Source organism: Emydura macquarii, unplaced genomic scaffold (assembly GCF_026122565.2).
Source record: "Emydura macquarii macquarii isolate MOO-44397 ecotype Brisbane River unplaced genomic scaffold, CSIRO-AGI_Emac_v2 contig_3451, whole genome shotgun sequence".
Classification (NCBI taxonomy): Eukaryota; Metazoa; Chordata; order Testudines; family Chelidae; genus Emydura; species Emydura macquarii.
Window position 1 is genome coordinate 3,657,332 of NW_027133588.1, and position 25,847 is coordinate 3,683,178.

Genomic DNA, 25,847 nt, shown 5'->3' on the forward strand with positions numbered 1-25,847 from the left:
TGGAATTTGTATAGAAAAGCCTTCCTTCTTCAAAAAGCATATTATACACAAAGGTGTTTAAATGCCACGAGGGTTGTGACATAAAATGAAATAGCCAAGGAATTCAAAGTTCAGTTTGACACCTATGTTATCATCTCACAATGTCATGAAAATTAATGCCACCTAAAAGTGCTCTAAGTTTGACAATTTTAACCACGCCTTTTCAGGACTCTGCCAAAACTGTAACATGGTCTAAACAGGATTTTGTTTTTTTAAATTATATTTCCATGTAAAAACTTGAAAGGTATTTTTATTGCTGGAGCATAAATTAGTAATTTACATTAAAATGTAACCCCCTATCTATGCAATAAAGCTGAAATGATTCTCTTAAGAGTTTTGATACATGCTATTTGCAGTAGAAATCCTGAAGCATAATCATGGAAATAATTACTGGGCATGTGCAGTGGACTAGCTAATATGGAAATGGTAATGTAAGTTACCTCTCTCCCAAAAGGAATTATAGCCCATATAATAGACCATCACAAGCCAGCTTTTAAAAGGAAGTTCTTTTCAAGTTACAAGAGGACAAAAATGGGAAATGCTGACTTACACAAGTGATTCAAAAATCGTTATAACATAAAAGCTGTAAAATGTTTTTGAAACTAATGAAACCAAATAATTTCCTGTGCTAAGACCATGTATTTCCAATTGTAAACTCATGGAAAACAGGCTTTTATCATGGAAGTGCAGAAACAACCAAAGTTACAGCAGCTCAAATGGCAACACCATAAGAGCTAGCTTCGGTTAGCAAACTGGGATCTTAAGCAGAGTTCTGGTGTCATGGGAAGAAAAGAGTATTCTAAGGATGCATTCGAAGTTTTAAAAGACAGTATGGTTACCTCACCTATGTAATGTTTTACAATGTAATTTAAGATGAACAAACATAGTAATTGTAGGCCACACTTAAAAGTAGAGAGAAGAAAATCTAAAAGCCTAATACATTTTTTAAAAGTAGGTTTTCACAACTCAGTTCGTCAGTTAGTACTTTGGTTGGCAACGTTGCAAACAATACACGTTAACTCCTGGTGTCATACAAAGGGGACAACCATGCTGCTCCGGTTACAGCAGAGATGGCCAAACTGCCCACTTGAGGGACATAGTAACTTGTCCAGAGCTAGAGAACTGCATCTCATTTTCATGAAATAGAATTTATTGAAGCCATCCTCATTTATAAATACAGAGGTGTGGCCCATGGAGACTTCATATCCCCAGCATACAATTCTTCATCTTACTCTAGGTTATTTTTCATCTGGATCAGATGGAGCATGCCATCTCCACAGTGAAGGTAAAGAAAGTCACAGTCTGTTACAGGACTCTGTGGGCTTTGTGTGGACCCTTCTTCTGGTCAATCCACAATTTAAAGGATTAATTAATTCAAACCTTAGAATCTGGATTCTCAGGTACTACAATAGAAGAATTCATCTGTCTTGCCTCTAACATTTCCTACCATCTGCTACCCTTAAACCAACAAACAGCAGTACACAGTTACAGGTGCAAAACTAAGTGAAAACAACTGCAGGAAGAGTCTTCTTACAGAATAATCTTCAGCACAATTCGGTTTTGGATTTCACATCCTTTATTTACAAAATGGTGAGATAAAATATCCCCCCCCCATACTTACAGCTCTCTGCCACAAAACACGTATTTTGATTTTAGCAATGTTAATAGCACCATTCGAATATTATTTAAAATCAGGAAGGATCTTGTTGTGGTCACTACGATGATTCACAATCTTTTACATCCATGGACAAAATTACTTTGAGTGGACTGGGACTGTTTGCAGTTCCATAGTATGGATTCCTGGGTTCACACAAGGCATTTTCAGAATTACCAGTTATGCAAGGTATCCAGATAGTCAGTAGCTACTACAAGAATCTTCGAGCCACATAGTTTAGAATTCCACCATGTTTATATATTGTTATTTCCACATCATTTTCAAACAAGGCAATCACGCTGAACACTTTACCAGTGTTTGTCTTCAAAATAAAAAACAAGAACAAACAATTAGTGACTTGTTTCCAATTTTTGAATTCACACTCTAACCACAAACCATAAATGAGACAAACAAATTAAATCTGCATATGCCAACTATACCAGGATATTCACATTTCTAAGGCCAGGCTTATGTTTCATATTAGTGCACATTTTAGATAAACTTCGGGAACATATAATGCTGCATTATCTGTGGGAAGTAGGAGTGATTTCTCTGTGGATATGCAAAGTCTGCCATTGTTGGCATTGAACGTGATGTCTAGGTGGAAAGGAATTATGCAGACTGTTGCCTTAATCTGCTATTTCCTTGTTTTTAAGTGATTATGTGAGTGGGATTTCATTTAGCTTTAACTGGCCTTTAACAAAGTTTCTGTGTTGGGGGAAAAATAGAAGTGATTAGGGGCTGCACATGTAGAGACAAGTAACAGAACAGGAAGGCAACTAAAATTATATGCACTTTAAAAGTATTCTGGCAAATTATGTTCATTAGCAGTTTAAGCGGATGGCAAGACTGTTTACTTTTTCAAGTAAATCAGCATATTTGTAATTTCAATGGTCTGCACCTTGAAATAGAGATGTTCAAATAAGTATTTTAGAAATACCTTAATATCCAATGTGATTCCTGGAAACAGCTCTTGAGGAAAAGATATAGAAAACTGTTCTTTGCCAGTGAGGCCCAAAATGTTTGCATTTTCCCCAGGAAGGAACTGAAGTGGAGCTATGCCAATTCCAATCAAATGACCTTTATGAATCTTCTCATAGCTTTCAGCTATCACTGCCTTAATTCCCTATAAAATGTAAATAAAATAATTTGTTTGATTTCAGTACAGCAGTCTGCATAATAATGAAGTTCAATGAAAACAACTATTAATATAAATTCCAAATATTCTTCTGATCAAGCTGGTGGAAGTCAGGTTTATAGCACGTACCTTGTTATTTGGCTTTGCAGTTAACATGGGTAAAATGCAGTAATGACTTATTTTTGGTACTAAAGCAAGCAAATGGCAGTGAATAAACCCAAGAGGCAGACCAGTGCAGTAAGGTGTCATTTTTACAGTTATTTTTCAGAACATTACTGAACCTGAAATCTGTTATGGGTGCATGACTGACCACTGTCCACAAAGGGTTTCAGAGTCCATTGTTATTTGCTGGTAATTAAGGGGATCTTTTGACATTTGAAGACAAATTAAACATTTCTCTGACAGATTTAAATGTTCATTTAAAGCTGCTGAGGTGCTTGAAATATTAGATGCTTTAGCAGAGAGATGCAGAGTGTAGATGGGCAGGAAGCAAGTAATACAGAAAGAGGTATCTGTAAATGCATATCCCCTGGCTGTCACCACCACATACACAAATGAAACAGCGAAAACCTTCATAAAAAATGCAGAACATTGGTAATAAGAGCATTAGTTTGTCTGGACGTTTTCCTTCCTTGATGAAGAGTTGTACTTTTCCAATACTCACTGAAAATTGGTGGTGATCTAGCTCACTAGTGAAAATACAACCCCAAATAATGGAGTGCAGCCTTTCCACTCACAAGATTGCAAAATGTGGACTGAATTTAAAACAGAAATTCAAACACTGAAAAAACATTAACAATTTTAAAATAAAGCTTCCAAGAAAAAAAAAAGTTGCTCTTTTTGCCTGAAAAACATTAACAGACTAAAGTGGGAGAGCGATGATGCCTCGGAAGTGAGGGGAGAGAATGAAACTTTTAAAAGTTTAATTTAAATTTAAGAAACTACATAAAAGGTAAAGGATAATTAGCAGGCTAACCAACTCCAAACATACTTTTTTTTTTTTTTTTTTACCCTAGTTGCTTATACTACAGCCAAAGCAGGCACTGAAAAACAGCTGGCAGGCTGGCTCCACTTTACCTACTATGAAGCCTGCCCTCCATTCCCACTAACCCCAATGAGAGTTGGGGGTTACACAGAGCACTCAACAGGACGAGGGCCTAGACCAATTGTGCGTGCGTGCGTGCGTGCAAGCGATTTATATAGCTAAATCTGGAATCTCTTCTGTTGGATCCCCGTTTTGTGGGCCAAACCTGATAAATTATACATTTCTGAAATTCAAAAAACTGGCCCTGTAACCACCTGTTCTCTTCTATGCAGAGAAAAGGAAAAACTACAGATTATGTGTTTTCAAGCAAACAATATTTTGCAAAGATTTAAATTTAAACTGAAGACGGCTTCTAACATGAATTGATGCCTAAAGACATCCTTTTAAAATAACACATTTAAAACTAACTTTATCAGAACATAACAGTACCAATAAAAAAGGCCCCTTTGCAGTCCAGTCTCTTGAGCTACCCAGTCCGTATTTCTTCCCTGCTAAAATAATCAAAGGAATGCCTTCTTTCTGGTACAATTCTGCAGCTTCAAACACATCTAGCTGCAGGAAAAAAAGAAAGAAATCATTAAAACAAGCTCTAATCCATAGCTCTTAAATAATACAGTCATCTGAACAAATATATGCTCACCGTTTGTCCTGATGGGAAATGAACTGTTTTCGGAGCTGGTTTTCCTATGAATTTATTTAAAAGCTTGATATTTGCAAAGGTACCTCTGGTCATCACAGCATCATTACCTCTTCGAGCTCCATAAGAGTTGAATTCACGAGGTGTGAGGCTACAAATATCATATGACAGTATTTAATATTCAACAGAAAGTCTACTGGTATTGTTTTGGACCATTTTTGCCATTAGGCAGTATTGAGCACTAGCTAATGAACATTACAACCATCCCCCTAACTGAACTGAGTCTGAAGTGGCTTTTTGTTCACAAAAACTAGAGGACTAATTTTCTAACAAATGTGGGTTAAGCAGTCTATAGATGAGGAATATCTGTAAATTCTATTCTCATGATTGATATAGCTGCATTGGTAGGATGAATCCATTTTTACTTCTGGAGAGTACCCTTCATTTAGACCAAGTGAGATAGTCATGGGCAAACAGTGGGCACTGGAAGCCATTATTTTGAGATATTCTGCTGATATAATACTAAGGTTTGCTGGTACAGTACAGTACCATTAGTCCACATAAAATGCTAACAAATGGAAAATCTGATTCTGTGAGGATTTCTGCACCTCCTCTGAAGTGCGAAGTACTCTCAGACTTCACTGGGAGCTAAGGGAGCTCAACATCTCACTGTATTGGGTCCAGAATTCTTGATTTATCTGATATGAATCAATATCAAACCTTCAGCCAAATTCACATTTATACAGGGGCAATTCAGTCTTTAAAAGAGGCATGTTTATGGACAAGCTGGTGTCTGATGTGTTCTGTGCATCTATTTTGCTAGTCTGCTCTCTTTGACAAGGACAATAATTTTGCAACAGCAGTGGAGTGAGCAATTACTCCTATACTATGTTCAACAGCCATCAACTGAAGTGAAAGCATCAACATTATAACTTATGTAAAATTAATGGCATAGAACAAAACATTAGCACAAGATCAGTGTTATCTGCTTTGTAAATTAATTCATCTTTGCTTTGGCATGGATTTGTCAGCAGACCATTGTCCTTTTACAATGGTCTCTCTCATTGATGTGATCTTTTAAAGTAGATTTCAGTTGTTCACAAAGCGAAAAGATTTCAAATACATTTCTGGAGATGGTCTACAATCACAGCAATGACCAGTTTACATTTTAACCAGCATATATACAATTAATCCCTCTAATGCATAATGGCATTTACAGAGCAAAGCAATTTTTGAGGATTGGTTTTTTATTTGGTAAATTAAGTTCCCTACTGAGACAGAAAGTAAAGCAGTTTCATTTGTTTCATATAACATACATTACAGTCCATACCCTTTGTTTGTCAGATAATTAGCAGCGGCGCTATTCCTGGCAATGCTTCCAGCAGGTGATATGTGATCTGTGGTTACAGAGTCTCCCAAATATAGCAAGACATGGGCATTTTCAATTGGTTGTAGTGAAACTGGCTCTTTGGCCTATTGGGGGGGGGAGAGAGGAGGAGAAAAAAAAGAAGAAAATACACACTTTTTCCCTCAGGATTCCTAGCACAAAACAACCAAGGTTTGTTCACTACAAAAATAGAGCATCCATTCATAAGCTCCATTCATTCCAATGGGATAAACATCCATTAGAGACAGTTAGACATGGTTAGTGGATCAGATAAACAACTAAACTTATTGAAACAACTTTCTCCTTACTTTAGTATTCAACTCTTTCAAAAATATTATTTTAGACGGAACCACTGTACTTACAAGCTTCTTAAAAAAAGAAGGACATCTGATGTATGTGGACTTCAAATCCCATGGAAACAAAGCTGACTCTGGTGCTTCCAGAAAATTCCATCGCTTACTTCCTTTCTACAAAAGGAGATTATATGAGCCAATGGACTACCAGGGAAATTGATTTACAATTATCTTATACAGTCTTAAAGCAAAACCATTGATTACTGGTTTTCTTCTGAAGTTGTACTATACTGTGGGAGATACAATCACAGAACCCCAGTATAATCAAATACAGGTGGCCATATCTTTGTCACTTAATCTTAGTTCATGGTAACACAACCTTCCGTAACAGCTGCTGTTTCAACCAGAAGATATAGTAAGAATATAATGAAATGCACTGTTTTCTAAACTATTTAAAATGACAGACCTATCTTACCTCCATTTTTTCTTTCAATTCTTTAAACATGGATGATATCACATACTCTTCCTCAACTTGCTGAAGCTCTTCTCGAGTTGGCCAAACATCATGCAGGTAGATATTTTTGCCATTGGGGTCTATGCCTACATAAAAGGTTTTTTGTGAGCAAAAAAAAAAAAAAAAAAAAAAACCAAAAAAACCCCCACTATATATGTCGAGACTTTATTCAAAGATGCTGCAGCAGATTCTAAAACAATTAATTAGCTAAGCGATTTTTTTATTTCTTGGCTGCTAGGAATGACAAGCATGATCATTCTTTGTCTAGTAGTATAGCGGTGTAATGTTCCCTGCATGCTCAAATGCCAATTAAATGAAAAAACCTTGTGAAAAACTGGGGATATTATATGTAATTTCCCCCTTCTCTTGTGAGACAAAATATTTTAATATAAATAAAAGAAAAGGGATGAAGTGGTCTAAGGCGGACAGCCCTGTTCCATAACAGAAAATGCAAAAGTTGCTGCCATTTAAAAGGTCAGAAATTTTAAGCCAAAGCATCCAAAGAAAACCTAGTATTATTCTGAAATATGAGATATAAAGAAATAGTTACCTAAAGGCTCAGTCTGGAAATCTATATTAACAGTGCCCGCTATAGCATAAGCGACTACTAAAGGTGGAGAAGCAAGGTAGTTGGCACGGACACAATCGCAGAGACGGCCTTCAAAGTTTTTGTTTCCAGATAAAACTCCACAAGTAACTAAATCACCCTGAAAGGCAGAAACAAGTACATTTCTCAGCACTCCTCACAAACTTATTGGTACATTGATGACAGTTTGCTGATTTCTGTTGCTTTTTAAAAAAAAAAAAATTAAAAAAGAAAAGAAAAGAAAAGAAAACAAAACACTAAAGGCACCCTTTAGTAGCCCTTAAAAGGAAAGGTACTTTGCTCTCTCCCACTATCATTCTGATTCTGTCTCCCTCCCTAGCCACAGATCTCACTCTTGGCCTCATGTCTCCTCTAAGTCAGTTTGATTAGTTCTCCCCTCCTTTTTTTCCCTACTTCTCATCCTTACCTTTTCCCAGGCTGATGCCTTTACTACTCTCCTCAACGCTAACGGCAGCCTGAAGGACTGAACAGCTTCTAGTACTGACATGGCTATTTTAGACACCAAATTAGTCATGTTATATACTCCCTTTTGGCATCCAAAAACGTATCTCCAAATGCACTGCAAAATTGCAGCCAAGGACAAAATATATTATTTTATACAGATTGTTTTATTTCCTCATCATTTGAGTATTCAAGCATCTGCTACCTCGTATAATGCACTGTCAGAATCTTTAAGCTATACCTGTTTTATTGCATTCCGAATTGCTTCTGGCAAGGGGGCAGTGTTTCCAACACACGTTGAACATCCATATCCAACAACCTCAAACCTGCATTGAAAAACTGGAGTAAGTAGCACATTCAACTATTTAAAACAAGTGTTGGCAAAACTTTTGTTAAAGCAGAGGGAATTTTTTTTTTAAACTAATTGGGCATTTTACAATGAGTACACTGAAAAGAGCTAGTTATCCTTTTACTTTTCATTTGTCTTGGTGAATTACAAAAATTAAGTCAGGTCTTCAAAGTATCTCCTGATGTATTGCCATGACTTACCTAAATGTAAGCAAGGACAAGAAAGTTCATGCATAAAGCAGAACTGGGCCTTTATTATGAATTGTAAGCTAATACACAGTATGATCTGAATCTGATTATTATTGCTATTGAGCATTCAAAAGTAGAGGTGTTTCAGACAAGCAAACTAGGACATGGTCCATGTCCTGAAAAACAAGCAATCTAAGGCTCCAGTCCTATGGAGCGCTGTTGAAAACAAAAGAGTTCTGCTCAGCCACAAGGAACCACATGCACAATATAAATTGTACACTCAGGGGCCAAGACCTTGGTCCAAAATAAATTTATGTGTATGCTTAGTTTTAAGCATGCATGTAGTCCCAAAGTCAATGGGACTATTCACATACTTAAAGTTGGGCAACTTGATGAACTGTGGCCATATCTATGGACTATGTATAAATCCATTTACACACGCACCACTTTCCCCTCTATCAGTGTGAATAAAGAAGTTAAATTTACCCAAGTTTACTGAGGTAGGGTAATACTCCACTTGAACTGAGGTAATGTGTAACCATTCCACTACCTGGAGATAAACTTGTTCTTATATAAGGTTTAACCATCAGACCAGCTTCGACAGCTTTTCGGGCCAACAGACCTAAAGAAAAACAAATCAATAATTAAATAAGACTTGTGCATATTTATTGGAAGAGCGACTAGATTTATAACTACCAAGATGGTGGCAGGTAGGTAAATCACTGTGCTGAGGGGAAGAAACTGTTTAAAAGGAGTATATATTTGTAATATTGTTTAGACAAGTAATATAACAAAATTGCTTTATCAGTAATAATATAAGTCACACTTCTTTTCCTATTCAGATCAAGCAGATGCCCATTTTCTTGCCCTTACCTGACAGAAAATCTCTTCTCCTTGTTTTAATTGATGGTCTAGTAGTCAGAGCATGGATGGGTAGTCTGGTCTAGGTTTTATTTCCAGTTCTGTCATTGACTTTTCAATTCCTGCTGTTAAAGTTCATCTAGCATCTGACTGTAGGCTAAATTTCACCCTTTCATTCAGGGATCAATGCCTCGAAAACTATCAGTCAATATCTATAATCTTCTGAAAGGTGCCCTAAACAGATTGTTTACTTTATGATCTGACATTACCAAATACAAACTTATTAGAACTAACTTCACAGGAATCTAGTTTTAATAGATATCCAATAATACCACAAAAACTTTGAAACTATATAGCACTGTGTACAATAAAAGCCACTTCTCATTAACACTGTTCTCAATAACTTAACAATAGAAATTCAGACCTAAAGGTACAATGAACTTTCAGCTTAAAGATCTGGACACTGAGAATTCCCTGCACTGAGCACTTGTAGAATCAAGTCAAAATTGATGAAGACCATGTAAACACCAGATTGCAAAAGTGAGCCAAAGTTAGTTGTCACTAGTCATAACATACCTGCAGCCAGCATGACAGATGGATTGCAGTTATTTGTACAACTGATTACTGCAGCAATGACAACAGATCCATGAGACAGTTTATACGCATTTCCTTCATACTCTACAGGCACAATGTCATTTTGTTTCTCAGCGGCAATCTGAAACCCTTTAAAGCCAATCTAGATGACAAAATATATAACAAGTCAAGAGTAGACACAATTCAACAACTACAGAACACAGTTAAAACAGATATGTACTTCACCAGAGCATGATTATGTGAATCAACACTTAAAACTCATATATGTGGAAGCGCTTATCAGTCATATCTGTGGACTGAAATTTAATAGGTTCCCAAAGAAGTCTTCAGAGATGAATGGAAGGCCTCATTTCCCTCAAATGCTAAGTGATGCACTCACCTATGTATGTTTATAATCACCATTGTTAATGGTACAAAACGTGTGGCAATGAGTGCCTACATATCAAAAGCAGGATCAAATCCCTAGACTGTTTCCCCCCTTATTTTAGGAAAATCCCCTTATTTAAAGGAATAGTACATTCAGGTATATGTAGTTTGCAAAATGAATAATGCATCTATCACATGGCAAGGCTCAACACTATTTTAATATAAACCATAATTGGTCCATTAAAAACTCTTCTCCCAGCATCATGTACAAGATACTCTACTCACTAAACCTAATTAATTACATATACTTCCCTAAGCACTATTTTATAACTGTCTGAAATATAACAAAAATTAGTTAATCGAACAGGAAGATGTCAAACCAAGTTTGATTGGGAGAGGATTAAAGATAAATAGGGCCTGGGTCTGTAACTTTTAATCTTGCAGAAGTCTTCACGAACCACCCTGACACACATTCCCACTCAGTCCAAACAGCTTCTCTATGATCATCTATTTTTCTCACTACCAAGTCTTTGACTTTTCATCTCACGTCAGGCAAGGCCACCACACACTATGGGTCTTATCCAAAACCCACTGAAGTCAATAGACTAAGAGATTTCAATTGCCTTTGGATCAGGCCTTATACTACTTGCAATTCTCCTTCTGACTCAGTGCTGTAAGCAGCCCTCCTTGATCCCTGAGCTTAACAGTACATTAGGATTGAAAACTCAACTCATTCAAAAGCACTGGAAATTGAAGTTTCATGGCTGTTAAGGCAAGTTCTGGGTCTTTTGGGTTTTTTTTAAAGTTCTAGTTAATTTAACATCTGGGTAAATCAACTGTTATATTAAGCTGAACTAAACTGAATTTACTGCCCAACAACACTGAGAATCAGTGTTTCAATTTTTAAACAATGAAGCTGATTGAGGGATTTTTAACTCATTCAAAAGAAATGGCATTATACAATTTTTACCTCAATTTTGTTTTAAAATAGAAATTCTTAAAAAAAACCCACCCATATGCCTAACCAATTTAGCAATTATAAATTACTTAAATGGACAAGCTGTAGAAGTTTGGAACACCTGATTACTTAACTTTTAACTTTTCTACTTTTGTAGATTCTTAGGTCCATAATGTGAACTGAGACTTTTTGCAATTTTTATTCAAATTTTCTGTCTGAGGCCCAGTAACATTCCTATGACTGTTAGCACACAGAGCTATGCTCAAGGAACCCTCTATAAGGCAATAAGTATTTGTAAAACAAATACTTTAGATTACTAACTATGACTTTATAAACATAGTGTGTTCAGTATGAATGCCAAAAAATGAGTTGCAATCCATTTATCTACCAAACCACCAAAAGCACCTTTGTAAAGTTGTACACACCTTCTCATTTAAGCAGGCTTGGAAATCGCTTTTCATATTAGTAATAGCCACTCTATCCTGTGGCCTCTTTGGGCCACTGACATATGGCATTATAGAACTCAGATCTATTTGTATTAGCTGGAAAAGAAAAAAAACCAACAACATGAGCTAGGAAACATTGCCCAGTGTGTAACAGCACATGTAGCCCTAGTTTTTCAAGACAAGTAGGCCCATCTGGTGTAGTAATCTGAATATTCTGTGATGTTTTTCCATTAAAAAGTGAGGCTTTCATTTTTAAGATGGCATGTGACTGACAACTGTTTATCATTAATCTGTGAAATTTGACACCAACTGCCAAAATCTCTCATCTTAAAGTCAGACTTATATGATGCCCTGAAAGAGGTGAATGATGAGAGATTCAGCCTTTTCTATATTATCATGTTTAGGGTTGTTTTATTTTTCTGTAAAATATCTAACTACCCAAAGCTATGAGTTAAGACATTCATGTACAAACATCCCATTATTAAAACGTGACAACATTTACAATAGAGTAAAAATTAATTTATGAATAATTAATACAAATATTTGCAAAAGTAAAAGCTATTTTGTAAGTACCTGGGTATACTCAGGTTCCCCTGAAGAAATCTGATCATTTCGAAATAACTTCACAGCTTTAAGATATGCTTCCATGGACTCAAGCTTGGCCTTGTCAAAACCTATGGAAAATATTACCAGACATGGAAAAAAAGGTATGCTACTGAAAGAAAGCATAACTTATTTGTAACTAGGGTTCTCAGAAATAAGTATTGTGACAAATTCACACAGAATCTGTGTGCCATCCCATGGATTCCATGAACCAAGCCCTTTTGAAATGCATGATAATTCTGACTTTGCACTTTGATAACTGCCTTGAACATCAGTCTTCTTGTCACATAATCTGCCCTATTCACATTTTACTTCTGTTCTATTAGCAGCTTGATGAGCCCACACAAAATCTAAAAGTGAAATATCTCAATCCTTGAAACGAGGACTGAAAAGCCACACACACTGAACAGCTTCCTGAAAGCATATGTACTATTAGTTCATAAATAAGAGCTCTTTTCATTTTCATCTGATCACCTCACTCCCAGTCTAAATGGAACTCAGAAAAGGAACATTCATTCATCAGATCCTTTTCTCATTACGACACAGTGTATGGGGAGTGTCAAAACAAACTCCTTGATCCTCTCAGTCAAATTAGGCAAGAGGAGAGACTGCATTTCACCTTCATAGGAAGTGAAAAGGGAGAAACCAAAAGGTAACTCAAAAACCAACTAACCTGAGAAAATCCTGCAAAAGACCCTTCTCAGCAGGCTGAGTTTCCCAGCAGCCACCAAACTCTGTCAGAACTTGTTTTCAAATTATTAGAAACCATTTTAAACGTGGGTTAAAACCATTTTTTATTATATGAATTAAACATGGTTTGCTTGGCTGATGTGAACCAAACATAACTGATTATCTAACACTGTTTCAAACACTGGTTAGATGAAGAAATGGCTGTCAGGGCCAGGCAAATCACGTTTAACCCATTTTAGCAGAAACCACTTTTAAATATATGCTCAGGAATCTTGTCCTATAATATAAAAGGAAGATGTGCCAAGGGGAATCGCTTTACCATTTTGTCATTCCTGGCCTTACTGAATAACTCATGAGGGAAAAGAAATGGTCTGTCTTTTTTTTTTTTTTTTTTTAAATCAAAAGCTCCACATGCTCAAGAATAAGGTGACCCTGAACAATGAAGGCAATGATTAGACTGAATCGGAAGCAGACAAAATATAACTTGATTTGGTACAAGTTTCAGAGGCACACCAGCTATCCATCTGTCAAGATTATTTAAAAAAATTATTTCCTAGCTTAACTAGAAAAATTATAATTACTGAAACGTAGTGCCATAAGGAAATGTACATGCTCTGAGGACCAATGGGCAATTCCAGAGAGAAAGGTGGTTGATATTTGCTAAAAGCAGTATAATTTTTATTAAATTGAAGATTTCATAATCTTCATGAGTAAGGCCCTACTTAATTTGTGATTTTGGACAATTGCAGATTCCGCAATATTAGGCTTCCACCACAATTTTGACAGTGGAGCCCCCTCTCTGAACCCCAGTGGCCGACAGCAGAGAATCATGGAAAAGTAATATTGGACTTTATTACCACAAATAATAAGGTCCATCATTACTTTTCCACAATTTTCTATGGTTAGTCTGCAACTCAGCCACAATTATTTTGACAATCATCCTGCAATTCAAGTAGGGCCTTATCCATGAGGCTATTCATGGGAGGAATCTGCAAAGTAACTTCCCTGATACAGAATGTTATTGCACAGCAGAACTCATTACATTATCTCCATCCAGCAGGTTATAATCCTGAAGAAAAATACTGTTCAAATGTAATGCCTGATGCAGTTTTAGATAAAATACTTGCCATGTGAGTTTGAAATGCTAATATGCTGAATCACATGCATTTTACCTTAATTTCATTCTTACCTGTATGCTTTAAGTGCTTTAGCGTCACATTATCAACAGGGAAAAAACTCAGAATAGCACCGTATTCAGGACACATGTTTGCAATTGTGGTTCGGTCAGCAACAGACAGCTGGGAAACGCCAGGCCCAAAAAACTCAACAAATTTTCCAGCCACTCCTGCTTGCCTGAGTTGCTGTTTGAAAAGAAATGCATAACTATAAAACATCTGGAATACGAGGAGATATAACACAATGAATGTATGGTGCAACAGTTAGAAATGAGTAACAATTACTAGTTTTACAGTAGGAAACTTCTTTAAATGTGTATCACATCCACAAAATCAAACTTCAAAACTTTAACACTTAGACTGGACTCTGACAAAGGTAAAAACCCTCAAGATGTCTCTCCCCACCCGCTCAGTTCTGCAGATTTTCAAGCAGTGAGCATACCCGTGCTTTTTAAAAAGTGTTGCTAGGAGTCACATACTGCATTCATAGCTAGGATACCCTGGGGAACAAGAAAATGGGAAAAGAACTCTAACAAGGCTTTCCTGTGAAATGGTGCAAACTCTTGTCACTACCTCACTGGGCTTGGAGAGCAGGGGGACTCATTGACATTTACCACCATTACACTTTCTGCTTTATAAGGACAAAATTTCAAAGTACAGTGAAAAACTGAAAAATAGAAATGGATTAAATCTTGCTAAGGGTTTAACCAGAAAGGAAGTGTTCACTGTACCAACAAGAATCACTCTGACACCATTCACCAGAGGCCACATAGACCAGGAGTGGAGATCCAGAGATACAGGGCCGCATTCTCCTCTCACTACATTTCAGTTACACTATTGTAACTACTGACTTTAGCAAAGTTACTTCTGATTTACCCCAGTGTAAGTGAGAGCAAAAGTAGGGGTTTTGCAGGAATGCTTTGGAGTCAAGATGGCATTAACAGAAAGGGAGTTTCTGTAGTGGAAAAACCTACGCGCTCTCACTAGGGAATACTGACATTAGTTACATTTATAAAATGTCTGTAAATACACAGTTATATGTAAGGCCTGTAAGGGATCACGTGTAACAAGAAAATAAATAGGCCCTAAATAAGTAGTTGTGTACTTAGCGGTTACTGGGGACGTTACTGTTTCATAAAGCTACAGTTAATGATGCGGCATCAGAGACTGCCAGTGTCTTTATTTCACTTCCCACACATTTCTGGTAGAACTCACACAATAACAAAGTCTGCCTGATTTGGGATCAAACAGAATTCTAAGTTACCTTAGTAATGCTTAGGACAACATCTATGGATGAAGCAAGTGGGCTAGCTAAGCCTGTCAGCTCACACCCAACCACTTCAGGCAAAGTGAGTGTAACTGGCATTCCCAGCATTACTGTTTCTGTTTCAATACCGCCAACACCTAAAGGGAGAATATTAAGCTGTTTTTATTATGCTAAGTAATTGACATAATAAACGTTTTGAAGTGCATATTAAAGTCTAATAAAGTTCCTCCTACTGAATTAAAGGTTATAATAATCTGCACAATAACGGATCCTTATTTATATCTGACTCCACCTACTGAAAGACAGTATGTACAATACAGATGTCTTCTACTAAAAAATGGACATGAAAAAATCTTGCAAAACTACTACCTAAATTATCACATTTTAATCCTGTTGGGCTTGTGTATCATATCTAATTCTGATTTTTATACAACAAATATACTAATATTATAATTTTACACTACATTCAAACAAACAGTATTTATCTGAACATTGAATTAATTTCTTTGGAATCTTTTTCTTTAAATTAGAAAAAAAGCAATTTATTGCTGGTGAAAGGTGTTGGCTAGAAGTTCTCTCCTCATCCAGAGAACACATGCAACATGGACAATAGCTATGGAAGCTTCCCCACACTGCCATGCTAATGTGCCTCTAGCTACAGTAACAAGACCTTTGCAATATCATGATTACCTTCAAATCCCTTCTCAGGATACACAGTTCTTGATTGATTTCTAATGACAACATAAAAGCACTCATCTATGCATTATATAAATGTCTAAAAAAAACCCAACTGTTTGATTCCCAAAATAATAGTCATTCACAACCTAAACTAGCCTTACTATATGGAATCGTTCTAGTTTCTTTTAGAAGAACTGCAAACAAAACAATTTTACTCCATTATTTGTATGTCATGAAACTCTACCTTCAAAGTATGTTGCCCCTAAATAAAATTTCAGGTTCTGGAATGCTATTAGGCTTAAACCAGAGAAATATCCAATACGAAGAAAGTATTAAATAGTAATTATTTTACATTCTTATAGTAAGAAAACTTATCAACTCAACTGAAATTATCAATTCATGAACAGTATACTTACCCCATCCCAAGATCCCCAAGCCATTTACCATAGTAGTATGCGAATCTGTGCCAACTACGCTGTCTGGATATAGGTAATCTTTAACTTCAAAAACAACTCTTGACAAATATTCCAAATTCACTTGGTGTGCCATTCCTGTTCCAGGTGGAATTACAGCAACTTTCCTAAAAACCTTTGAACTCCACTTTATTTTTTATGAGAGAGAATAAAAAATGGTTATTGTGTTATATATAAATCAGCTGGGACTTTTTTGTGTTTGTAAAGAAGGCATGCTAAATTCTGTGTAGCGAGATAAAGCCACATAACTAGTAAAGAATAAATAAATAAAATTATATGAACAATGTCATCGTACTCGCTCTTAACACGTAATTAATTAGCTGTTCAAGTAAGATGGGAAATGCACAATTTCAGCCTTTAGACATGGTTCTCTTCTGAAAAGTGACTATGTAAAAATCCACGTATCTGTTTCCTGCGTATATACAGAGACGTATCTTCTGATATACTTGGCTGTTGTTTTCACTCCTATTAGTGCTGCAACGCTATCACAGCTATGTGAGAATGAGTTGGATTCTATTCCTTCTTGTTCATCAACAAAATTATTTACTAAATTCCAATGAAAGGCTTAATCACTGATATGTGCAAATCTAATGAAAGCTATGGGCTCACACAAACTGCACGGAGACAATGGGGATACACAAGTGTAACCCAGGATAATACTTGGCCAGCAGAGCCTTCAATACTGATTATGTTTTATGAAAAGGCAAAAATACAGTTTGATTTTCACCAACTTGGCTGAGATTGCAAAACTGACAGTTAGAAAAACATCTTTTTACTTGTAAACTGAGCACCCAAACATGGAAATCCAATTTTCACAAGTTACTTTTCAGAGTAGAACTGCACTTTGTTAATTCCTTTGTTTTTTAGTTGGCTACCTGTTAAATTCATTATATTTAATGATATTACAGAAGAAAAATGCCCTAGCCAATCAGTAACATACAGAGTTAGGTATCCTGTCTGTTTACTCAATAGCAGCACATCATGCTGCCTTACAGGGATCAGAGTTCAGGTCTTAAGTTCCTAGGCTAGTAGCAAGCACTACAGAAATAACACATTTAGTCACATGGAGGGAAAAATTACTTACATCAGTAAAGCAATCCTATAACGGCTGGCTGGTTCTCAGAGTGGCAATGACTTGTACCCAAACCCTGTTCAAAAGTAGTCCCACTGACTTAAATGGGACTATTGGCTTAAGACACAGATTGGCAGGATCAAGGATAAGACTGGGGCAAAACTCAGCTGTATTTAGGTTTTAAGAACTCCCTCATATATGGCAGTTATTTCCAATCCTCTTAAGGCAGATGATTGTTGATTCAACAGACAGCATCAACTTTTAAGTACATGGGATCTATTGTCTACCTACTAAAAATTCTTATCATACTTTAAATGAAAACACTTTTGGACTGGTGAAACAGTTAGCCTGTAGAGATGCAGCCAGATAATAATCTGTAGCAGATAACTGTGAGGTGCTGAGTGCTCTCAACACACTTTAATTTCAATGGAAATTCAAGATGTTTTGCGCCCCAAAGTATCAAGTCCTTAGTATCTGGTCAGTTTTGCTTTTGTTTCCAGTTAGCATCACTTCTGGTTCTCAGGTTTGAACATGATACTGTTGATTTTTGGGTTATAAACACTTAAGGGAATGTTTAAATCCAAATAAATACAGTGTTTCAGTTAATATTAGCTTATTCAATATTTCTATTAATATTGTGTACTCTTCCTCCTTTAAAAAAAATCCACACACCTTAATTAGGGCCCTATACTGCCTAACAGAGTCATTAATTACTTGGACATTCTTCCAAAAAATTGTACCATCATGTTATGCACTAATCAGCTGTACTAAAATATACTAAAAATTCTGACTTGAAAATCTAACATTTTGAAAGTGATGTAATGAATTCCCTGGACCACCCTGAACTGCCAAAAGCCATCTGAAAGATGGACAAAATATCAAGTCAAATAAAAAATACAATATAATACAATGTAATATAATACGAGGGCTGTAAAAAAAAAATGGCATACCTTAAAAAACTGAAGCCTCTCTCTATTTCTGCCAAATTCCACCTCTTGGTTTTTTAACACTGTTTCAGGCCTAGAGATTAATTAAAAGTAATTAATAAACAATGGTATGCTTTGAATGATAAACAATAAAATGTGCTTTTTGCTTCTATTTGCTGGAATGCTCATTCCAGATATTGCTGCAAATAGCAGAATTCTTTTAAATGGTTTACTAGGCAAGACTGAGGCAATTTCTTCCAAACAAGGAAGTGAGGAAAGGAGATGATGCCTTCTGAAAAAAGCAGAGAAAGGGACTGCTCTTCTCATCACACACAGCATAACAGAGTTGTAGCTCTAGTTTGCCCCAAGCAAATAACCTAAAAAAAATACCCATTAGAAAGATACCTTTCCAGCATGATAACTGCACCATCATAAAAGGAAGGCATTTCTTCTAACAGATATTCTGAGGGGTTGCTTCCCTCAAGCAATTTGATGTAGCGAAAGAAATAAGGTGTCTAATTTATGTTACTGCTGGCAAGAGAATTGCTCATTTTCAACTCTGGTCCTCTAACTGCTGACTAGAACACCAATAAGATACTGTATAATTTATTTGTAAACGTGTTCTAGGAATTGTATTCATTTACTTATGTATTGGTATTTCTATGGTGCTCATTACCAGAGTTTCTAAACATAAAAGCAGATGACTAATTTTCATATGTTTGTGTAATGAAAAGCGTCATTTTAATAAATGAGTGAAGTTCATTGCTGGATTGTGTTTTTATAGCTACTGTTTCTCTGAGAGGGGGGGGAGGGGAGAGAGAGAGAGAGAGAGATCCTAAAACCCTTTTCTAGATGATGTTTTAAGACTGCATTTTACATCATGACCTTTCCCCCTTTCTCTTCTGCAGCAGAGGAACGTCATATGGTGTATTGTTTTGCAAAGCCCTAAGGGACAGTCATCATTCAAATTATAGCTTAATGAATGCCATTCCTGATAGAAAAGGGTAATACTGTCACAAGCAACATCCAGATTGCGAGAAACATTTAAATACATTTCTACTCCTGTGTGAAGAAAGCAAAAGAGGAAGGAAATAAACTTTTTAAAATAAAATTTGCAACACAATCAATATACTGTGTTGCTGTGGGTCTCTTCTTTGATATAGTTTTGAAATTCTAGATGTGTCAGCCACAGAAAGACAGAGATTTAGCCAATCTATCAGAGACGATAGATGGCAGTTGAAAGATGAGGGTGATTATATATAATTGTCAGAGATGGAGTACTGCAAAAGGACCTATAAATAAATGAATCTTGTGAAAAGGCAAGCAGATGAGGCCTTTGTGGGCTGTTACATATGCGGAATTTCAATTAAATGACAGATGGATTGAGAGGTTATTTGTGGCCTAGGGGATGATATATAGACTGCTTTCTTAGCTGATATGGGGATGTCCAATTCTCATTAGGAAGGAAAGGAGTTTAAGCCTTCTGTAAATCATTTAAATGAAATCTAAAACAAGAGGAACTTTCAAATCTTAAACCAGTGTTTCAGTGGTGCCTTATTACATTAATCACTCTTTAGAGAACTATTCCTATGTATCACTGCCCTTGCAAGGCAATGAAGCAAATCTCCAGCTCAGATTTAAAAAGACAATCATTAGCCAGATGAATGATCCTCTACAAAATGTTCTACCTGAGTTCTTCTCCTGTTTTAGGCCAGTTCAAACACCTGTGGCTTTAGACATCATCCTAAATACTCAGGCCTGTTTCTGGCTGGAGTGGATGAAGATGCAGAGAGGCACATTTAGCACAGAGCAGCATCTCTGTCAGCTGTTGCAGGCATTCTGGATGACAACTAAAAGGCCCTACACCAGTGCAGCTTAAGGCATACAGCTGGCTTTGTGGAGGACAGGCAGCTTACTTTTTTGTATTTTGGAGGCAAAGTTTACATTTTACAATTAACTTCAAAAAGTTAGCTGTAATTAGCCAACAGACTTATGCAAGGCAGGTCAACACTTTAAAAGCTGTACTGTTGTTCTGGGGACAAGCCTGCATCACCTGATAGCATGGTACAATTGTTCTGCTTAACCTTAAATTTAAACCAACAGCACTACATACTAAAAGGAAGTGCTGAACTAGGAGACAGCACACAATAAAGGTCTGCATTCCAGTCAGTAAAACACAATCGTGATTCTCTCCAGCAAAAGAAGGATCTTACAATTAAATGTTAAGCAATAAAAGCATTTCATACTCAGGCACTGGTTGAAGATGAAATGGACAGAGAATAGGGGTATTCTCAATCTGCGCAGAAAATTTTCCTGAGTTACGACTTGATTCTCCAGCATCACATGGCCCTCTGCAGCCAATCTGGCCTCTGCAAGGTACCTTCCGAGGTTGCACTTTATGTGGAGAAAGCTTTGTCAATGGCCTTTGTAAGTCACCACCTCCAGGATTTGGAGCATTCTGTATTGCACTGTCATTTTAAACAGAAAACAAAGCAAGTGCATAAAAACATTTTCCTACTGCAAAAGAAAAACCCCAACAAATGACCAACTGTATCTAAAAGGTCACCATTTTATTACAATCCTGGTGCAAAATAAAGTAGCATTTGGTAAGTTTAGTTAACCAAAGAATACAGCACAGTCACAACGCAAAAAAGTTTTACTGATCTTTGTTAGCTTTTCTAAAATAAACTATATTAAACTGCTATATAAACTACTCCCTCACCTGGTCTGTCTGCCAAACACCACATTTATTAACAGGGGACAGTGCAAGAGCCATCTGTTTACTCAAGGTCTGATGGAAAGGGATGTGAGTAAGTCTTGTCCTAGGGATGGGCTGGGGATTGTGTTTGGTTTTACTCTCTATTGCAGCACTATTTACGTTTGTTAGATCCATGGGAAATTGTCTATTGCTGCAGTTTACCCAAGGCCGTAGTTGTGATATTTTATATTTAATTGTGTTTTTGAAATAAGTGCTCAAGCAATAAACATGTATTTTATAACTACAAATATAAAATGACTATGCTTCAGGCTCTATAATATAGCATAAGTAGATACATGAAACACTGTAGGTAAACATTTTTAAAACCACATCTATACCATACTACACTCAATTTACACGACATTCAACCTTAACATGAACACAGTGAAAAACCCACTGTGAAAAATTGATTTTTTTACCTCTTATGGTTACATTCATTAATTTGCCCACTGATAAATAAGGTTATCGAAGTTTTTGCTGCTCTAGTAATAAAAAGAATGCACTTCCATTGCCTAGTGGCAGGATACCATACCACTTCATAGGGCATTTTGTCTAAGTCTAAACTCTGTTCACAATCCCTCAGCTAATGGTAATTGGAAGCTACACAGCGGCAGCACATGCAGCACCTGGGGGAAGGGCCTCATATCATACTCTAGCAGATACTGACAGACTCCTGTGGACTTTCCAATAGTGAAACTAGCAGAACTGGCTGTATCAGGACAAAGCAGCAGGTTGAGATCTCTTGCCAACACTCGGCCTTTCTGATAATTTCATACTAGACTAATCACAATTTGGGCTTTTCCCTCCAAACACAGGGAAGGGTGAACAAAAGAACTGGACTGCTGGAGAAGCAATATCACAAAATAATCCTCACTTCACAGCTATATAGTGGAATACAATTATCTGATCTAATTGGGACCGGGGCCAGATCGGATAACCAAAAACATGGATGAACCATAGAATGGGCACCTGGGGTTGGCAGCCTGAGCCCCTGCCACTGTCAGCCTGAGACAGCTGGTGGTTTGGTTACTATGGAGAGCAGGAAAATAGAGGGTCGGTTACATGGAGTTCTACTGTACTTTCTTGCTTTTCATTCTTCTAAATTACTATTGCCAAAATTGGAGTTGTGTATATATTTAAAGGGTCCATGTAAATACACACAACACTTTCTTTCATAGCAGTATTGAACTTCTCCAACTCCCCAGAGACTGAAATCACTATTAACCAGTTTACACCAGTCAATATGCCCTTTCGGAGACTCCAGGCTTTGAAAGAAGAAAAAGGAACTGTAATCACTTAGGGTATGTCTACACAGCAAAATCTGTGCATGGGCTAGCGTGACCCAAGCTAGCGTCAGTCCAGCAAGAAGGGTAACAATAGCAGTGAAGACAGAGCAGTGCAGATTTCAGCCTGGGTACTAAAAGCCTGGCACGGTCCCATGGTACATACTCCGCTTGCTAGCCCTCACTGTGATGTCTCCCCACTATAGTTATCCATGCTAGTTGGATTTAAGCTAGCTTGAGTAGGTAGCCCCCAAGTACAGCGTCTGCTGTGCAAACATACCCTTACATGAGTGAGCCAAAAGGTAAGGGTAATTTAAAGATTTCCTTTTCCATATTGTCAAAACTTAAAGACATAAAGGCGAGCCCCAAGCTGATCTCATGGTATCACTGCCTGTCAGAACAGAACAGGGCTGTCATGGGGTTACAGGCCACCTCTGATCCCTTCTCTAGCCTCTCTGAGCACCTGCTCAGGTATGAGACCTTGTGCTTCTACCTTCCTGGACTGGGATCCTGCGATTCTCCCAATCTTAGACCCATCTTTGGCTATAGCCCTGCATACCAGCTGTGATTTTTCAGCAAGTCCAACTGGGCTCAGCACCTCCAAGCCTGCCTTTCAGGAGGTATGACCAGCAGTTAATACAGGGACCAGACAGCTTTCTTAAAACAAAGCACTGTTTAAACTTAGCTATCCCTTGGAAGCTTAGGAAGATCCAACTGCTTCAGACTTCCTCCTTAGGGGTGTGTCTTTATCAGCCTCTTCCTCCTCAACAGTCCCTGACAATTACTTTCCTTTTCCCTTGAGAATGTCACTTTTATCCCCACAGAAGCCTTTTTTCTTAAGTTCTCACGTATCTACAATCTGTGATCACCCACCCACCCAACAAACTGGGCCATGGAACATGAAAGGAGTTTGAGTGGGGTTAGAAGCAAAGAATCTAATATTGTCCCTCAAGTGCGCGTAAATGGGTGGTTATCTCAGGCTACTGCCCTCTTTCCTACATATGTACAACTGACACATACCTGAATTCGTCCTGTTTAATCAAATAGCAAACCCCTTTACATCAAACTTATAGAACGTATGATATTAATGTATTATTACATAACAACATGACAGTCACATCGATTATCTAGTCTACAAATGGAGCAGTGAACAAAACAAGATTAAAAACACTGACCACCACTTGAATTTAATAATTAAACAGAACTGTATTTTGCAGTTTAAATACCATTTACTGAAGTCAATCTGCAAAGAATGGTCAACAGTGAGATCAACTGGGCAGGCGGGCTGGACTTTCATAGGATCTCCTCCAAGATTTTTCACTGCTTCCCTCATGGCAGCAAAATCCACCATTGCAGGAATTCCACTAACAAAGAAGGACAAAGAAACAGCACTTTACACGTATTATGATGGATTGACAACTCTCCAAAATAAAGCTAACTGTAAAAGCTTGTTTTTAATTCACACTACACAGCAGCCTATTTGAATACCATCTCATAATAGCTTGTTTCACTTTGTGTAACATGTTCCAAGGAACATTAAGTATTCATGTGTTGGATTTATTTAAATAAAAACTGTGCACCATCCTAACTCCAAGCATAACCACCACCACATTTCAAGACTATGTCAAATGGGAATATGCAAACTCCTTGGCTAACTGATTACATTTGGCATTTGCGCCTTTGTCTTATGTTCCTGAATTGTGAGGAAACCTTGGCACAATGCCTACTTCTGGATGCATGTTAGCTGTACACCATGACTTTGCTATACAAATGAAGGCATATACTACATATTTTAATACTACTTTGCAATTTAGAGCAGTATTTATTTTAGGATCTCAAAGCACATTACAAAAGTGGTTAAGTACAATTATCCCCATTTTACAGCTGAAAAAACAGCTCTTAAAGGACAACATGCAAAATTGAAGGATAGGAGAATACTGCTGTAAACTGAAATTCTAAGAAAATCTCTGATTTGGTTTGCTAAGTAAGCACTTGCATCACTTCCATATATTTTTATATATTTCTAGAATACTACTTAGAGAGACAAGTAATATCTTTTATTGGACCAACTTCTGTTTGTCAGAGAGACGAGCTTTTGAGCTCACACAGAGCTCTTCTCTGTTCTGGATGGCTACTTGATAAATGACTGACTGACCTGGCAAATTCAAATATGTTTAATTTAATACCTCGTAGCTGCTTAGGGATTACCTTTTTAGACACTTCACATCCACAAATCTCAATAATCCATAGGTAACATTCTAACAGACAAATCCTGCTTTTCTTATTCATGTATGTAGTCCCATTGGCTTCAATAGGCCCACATGCATCAGTAAAACAAGCAGGATTTGACCATAGGTTATCACAAGTAAGATTTCTAAACATTTAATTGCACCATCACACAATCCTGCTATAGTTAAAATGCTACCAAGCTAGTTCTTTGGCGCTTATCCTGCACGTTACTCAATGCAGACAGACACCTTCACCCACATGGCATCTCACTGAAGTCAACAAAATTTCACATGGGCACGGGCATCTGCTTTCATGGACCAATTTGCAAGATCAGAGGCTTTATTTACATACAATGTTGGAATATTACTGAAGGTGCACTAAGCAAACAAAAACGATGGATTTCCATTCAAAAAGGAATGCTTAAACTGCACAAGGGCCATCTCATTTTGTTTTCAGGCCTGAGAAAAGATTGGTAACCTTACTGAGCACTGTGAAACTTTGTTAGAAAAACTTTAAAAAAAAAAATCTCACTTACGTGAAGTCTTGAAGAAGAACTCTGGCAGGATAGAAGGGCACTTCAACATTTTTCTGTTTTGTTTTCCAGTCTAAAATATTCATAGCATCTTCCTTTTTTACTAAGAAGCCATCACAGTTACGGACAGCAGTTTCCAACAGTACCCGTATGGAGTAAGGCAGAGTATCTGGGTTACAGGAAAGTAACTGAATTAATCAGGGAAACATTTTTAGCCTATATATGTTTTAACTAATATCACCTTACCATACGAAAGAGATTTGAAAAATCATGCAGTGAAAACCATTCCAACCCCATAAGAGCAAAGCAATACAATTTACAAGGAAACACTAAATCAAACAATATGTATTTGTTTTCTCTATTATTTGATAGCACCCAGAAAGGTGCTTTAGCGTTTTACAGAAGAGAAGAGGACCTACTCTTTAATATGAAGAGAGTATGGAAAAAGGCCTTGATCCTGCCATGGGCTTTGCATATGTGAACCCAGACAGAGCACTACTGAAGTCAATGGGATACCACACAGGTGCAGGGGTCCATTTGTACAGAGCTCACTGCAGGGTCAGGACATTATTACAGATGGATCAAAATAAGTGAGGGTGATAAACAGTGGAGTCAGGATGAAAAGGATGAAGATTACAGCAGTG

At 37.1% G+C, this 25,847-nt stretch overlaps 1 protein-coding gene across 1 annotated transcript in view; it reads right to left on the bottom strand.

Moving 5' to 3' along the window:
* Window positions 1-1,585: 1,585 nt before the first annotated feature.
* Window positions 1,586-25,847, bottom strand: part of IREB2 (iron responsive element binding protein 2) — a 31,372-nt gene continuing 7,110 nt past the window's right edge. The window contains exons 3-22 of the mRNA XM_067534734.1: window positions 25,207-25,372; window positions 23,669-23,806; window positions 20,648-20,869; window positions 18,426-18,495; window positions 16,347-16,530; window positions 15,250-15,389; window positions 14,000-14,171; window positions 12,091-12,191; window positions 11,497-11,613; window positions 9,730-9,889; window positions 8,779-8,914; window positions 7,997-8,081; window positions 7,258-7,414; window positions 6,669-6,793; window positions 6,263-6,367; window positions 5,844-5,986; window positions 4,517-4,664; window positions 4,306-4,428; window positions 2,634-2,819; window positions 1,586-2,015 (exon numbers count right to left, since the gene is read on the bottom strand). Of these exons, the coding sequence (XP_067390835.1) occupies window positions 1,905-2,015; window positions 2,634-2,819; window positions 4,306-4,428; window positions 4,517-4,664; window positions 5,844-5,986; window positions 6,263-6,367; window positions 6,669-6,793; window positions 7,258-7,414; window positions 7,997-8,081; window positions 8,779-8,914; window positions 9,730-9,889; window positions 11,497-11,613; window positions 12,091-12,191; window positions 14,000-14,171; window positions 15,250-15,389; window positions 16,347-16,530; window positions 18,426-18,495; window positions 20,648-20,869; window positions 23,669-23,806; window positions 25,207-25,372 (2,789 nt within the window). The 3' untranslated portion in view covers window positions 1,586-1,904. The remainder of the gene's footprint in view (window positions 2,016-2,633; window positions 2,820-4,305; window positions 4,429-4,516; window positions 4,665-5,843; window positions 5,987-6,262; window positions 6,368-6,668; window positions 6,794-7,257; window positions 7,415-7,996; window positions 8,082-8,778; window positions 8,915-9,729; window positions 9,890-11,496; window positions 11,614-12,090; window positions 12,192-13,999; window positions 14,172-15,249; window positions 15,390-16,346; window positions 16,531-18,425; window positions 18,496-20,647; window positions 20,870-23,668; window positions 23,807-25,206; window positions 25,373-25,847) is intronic.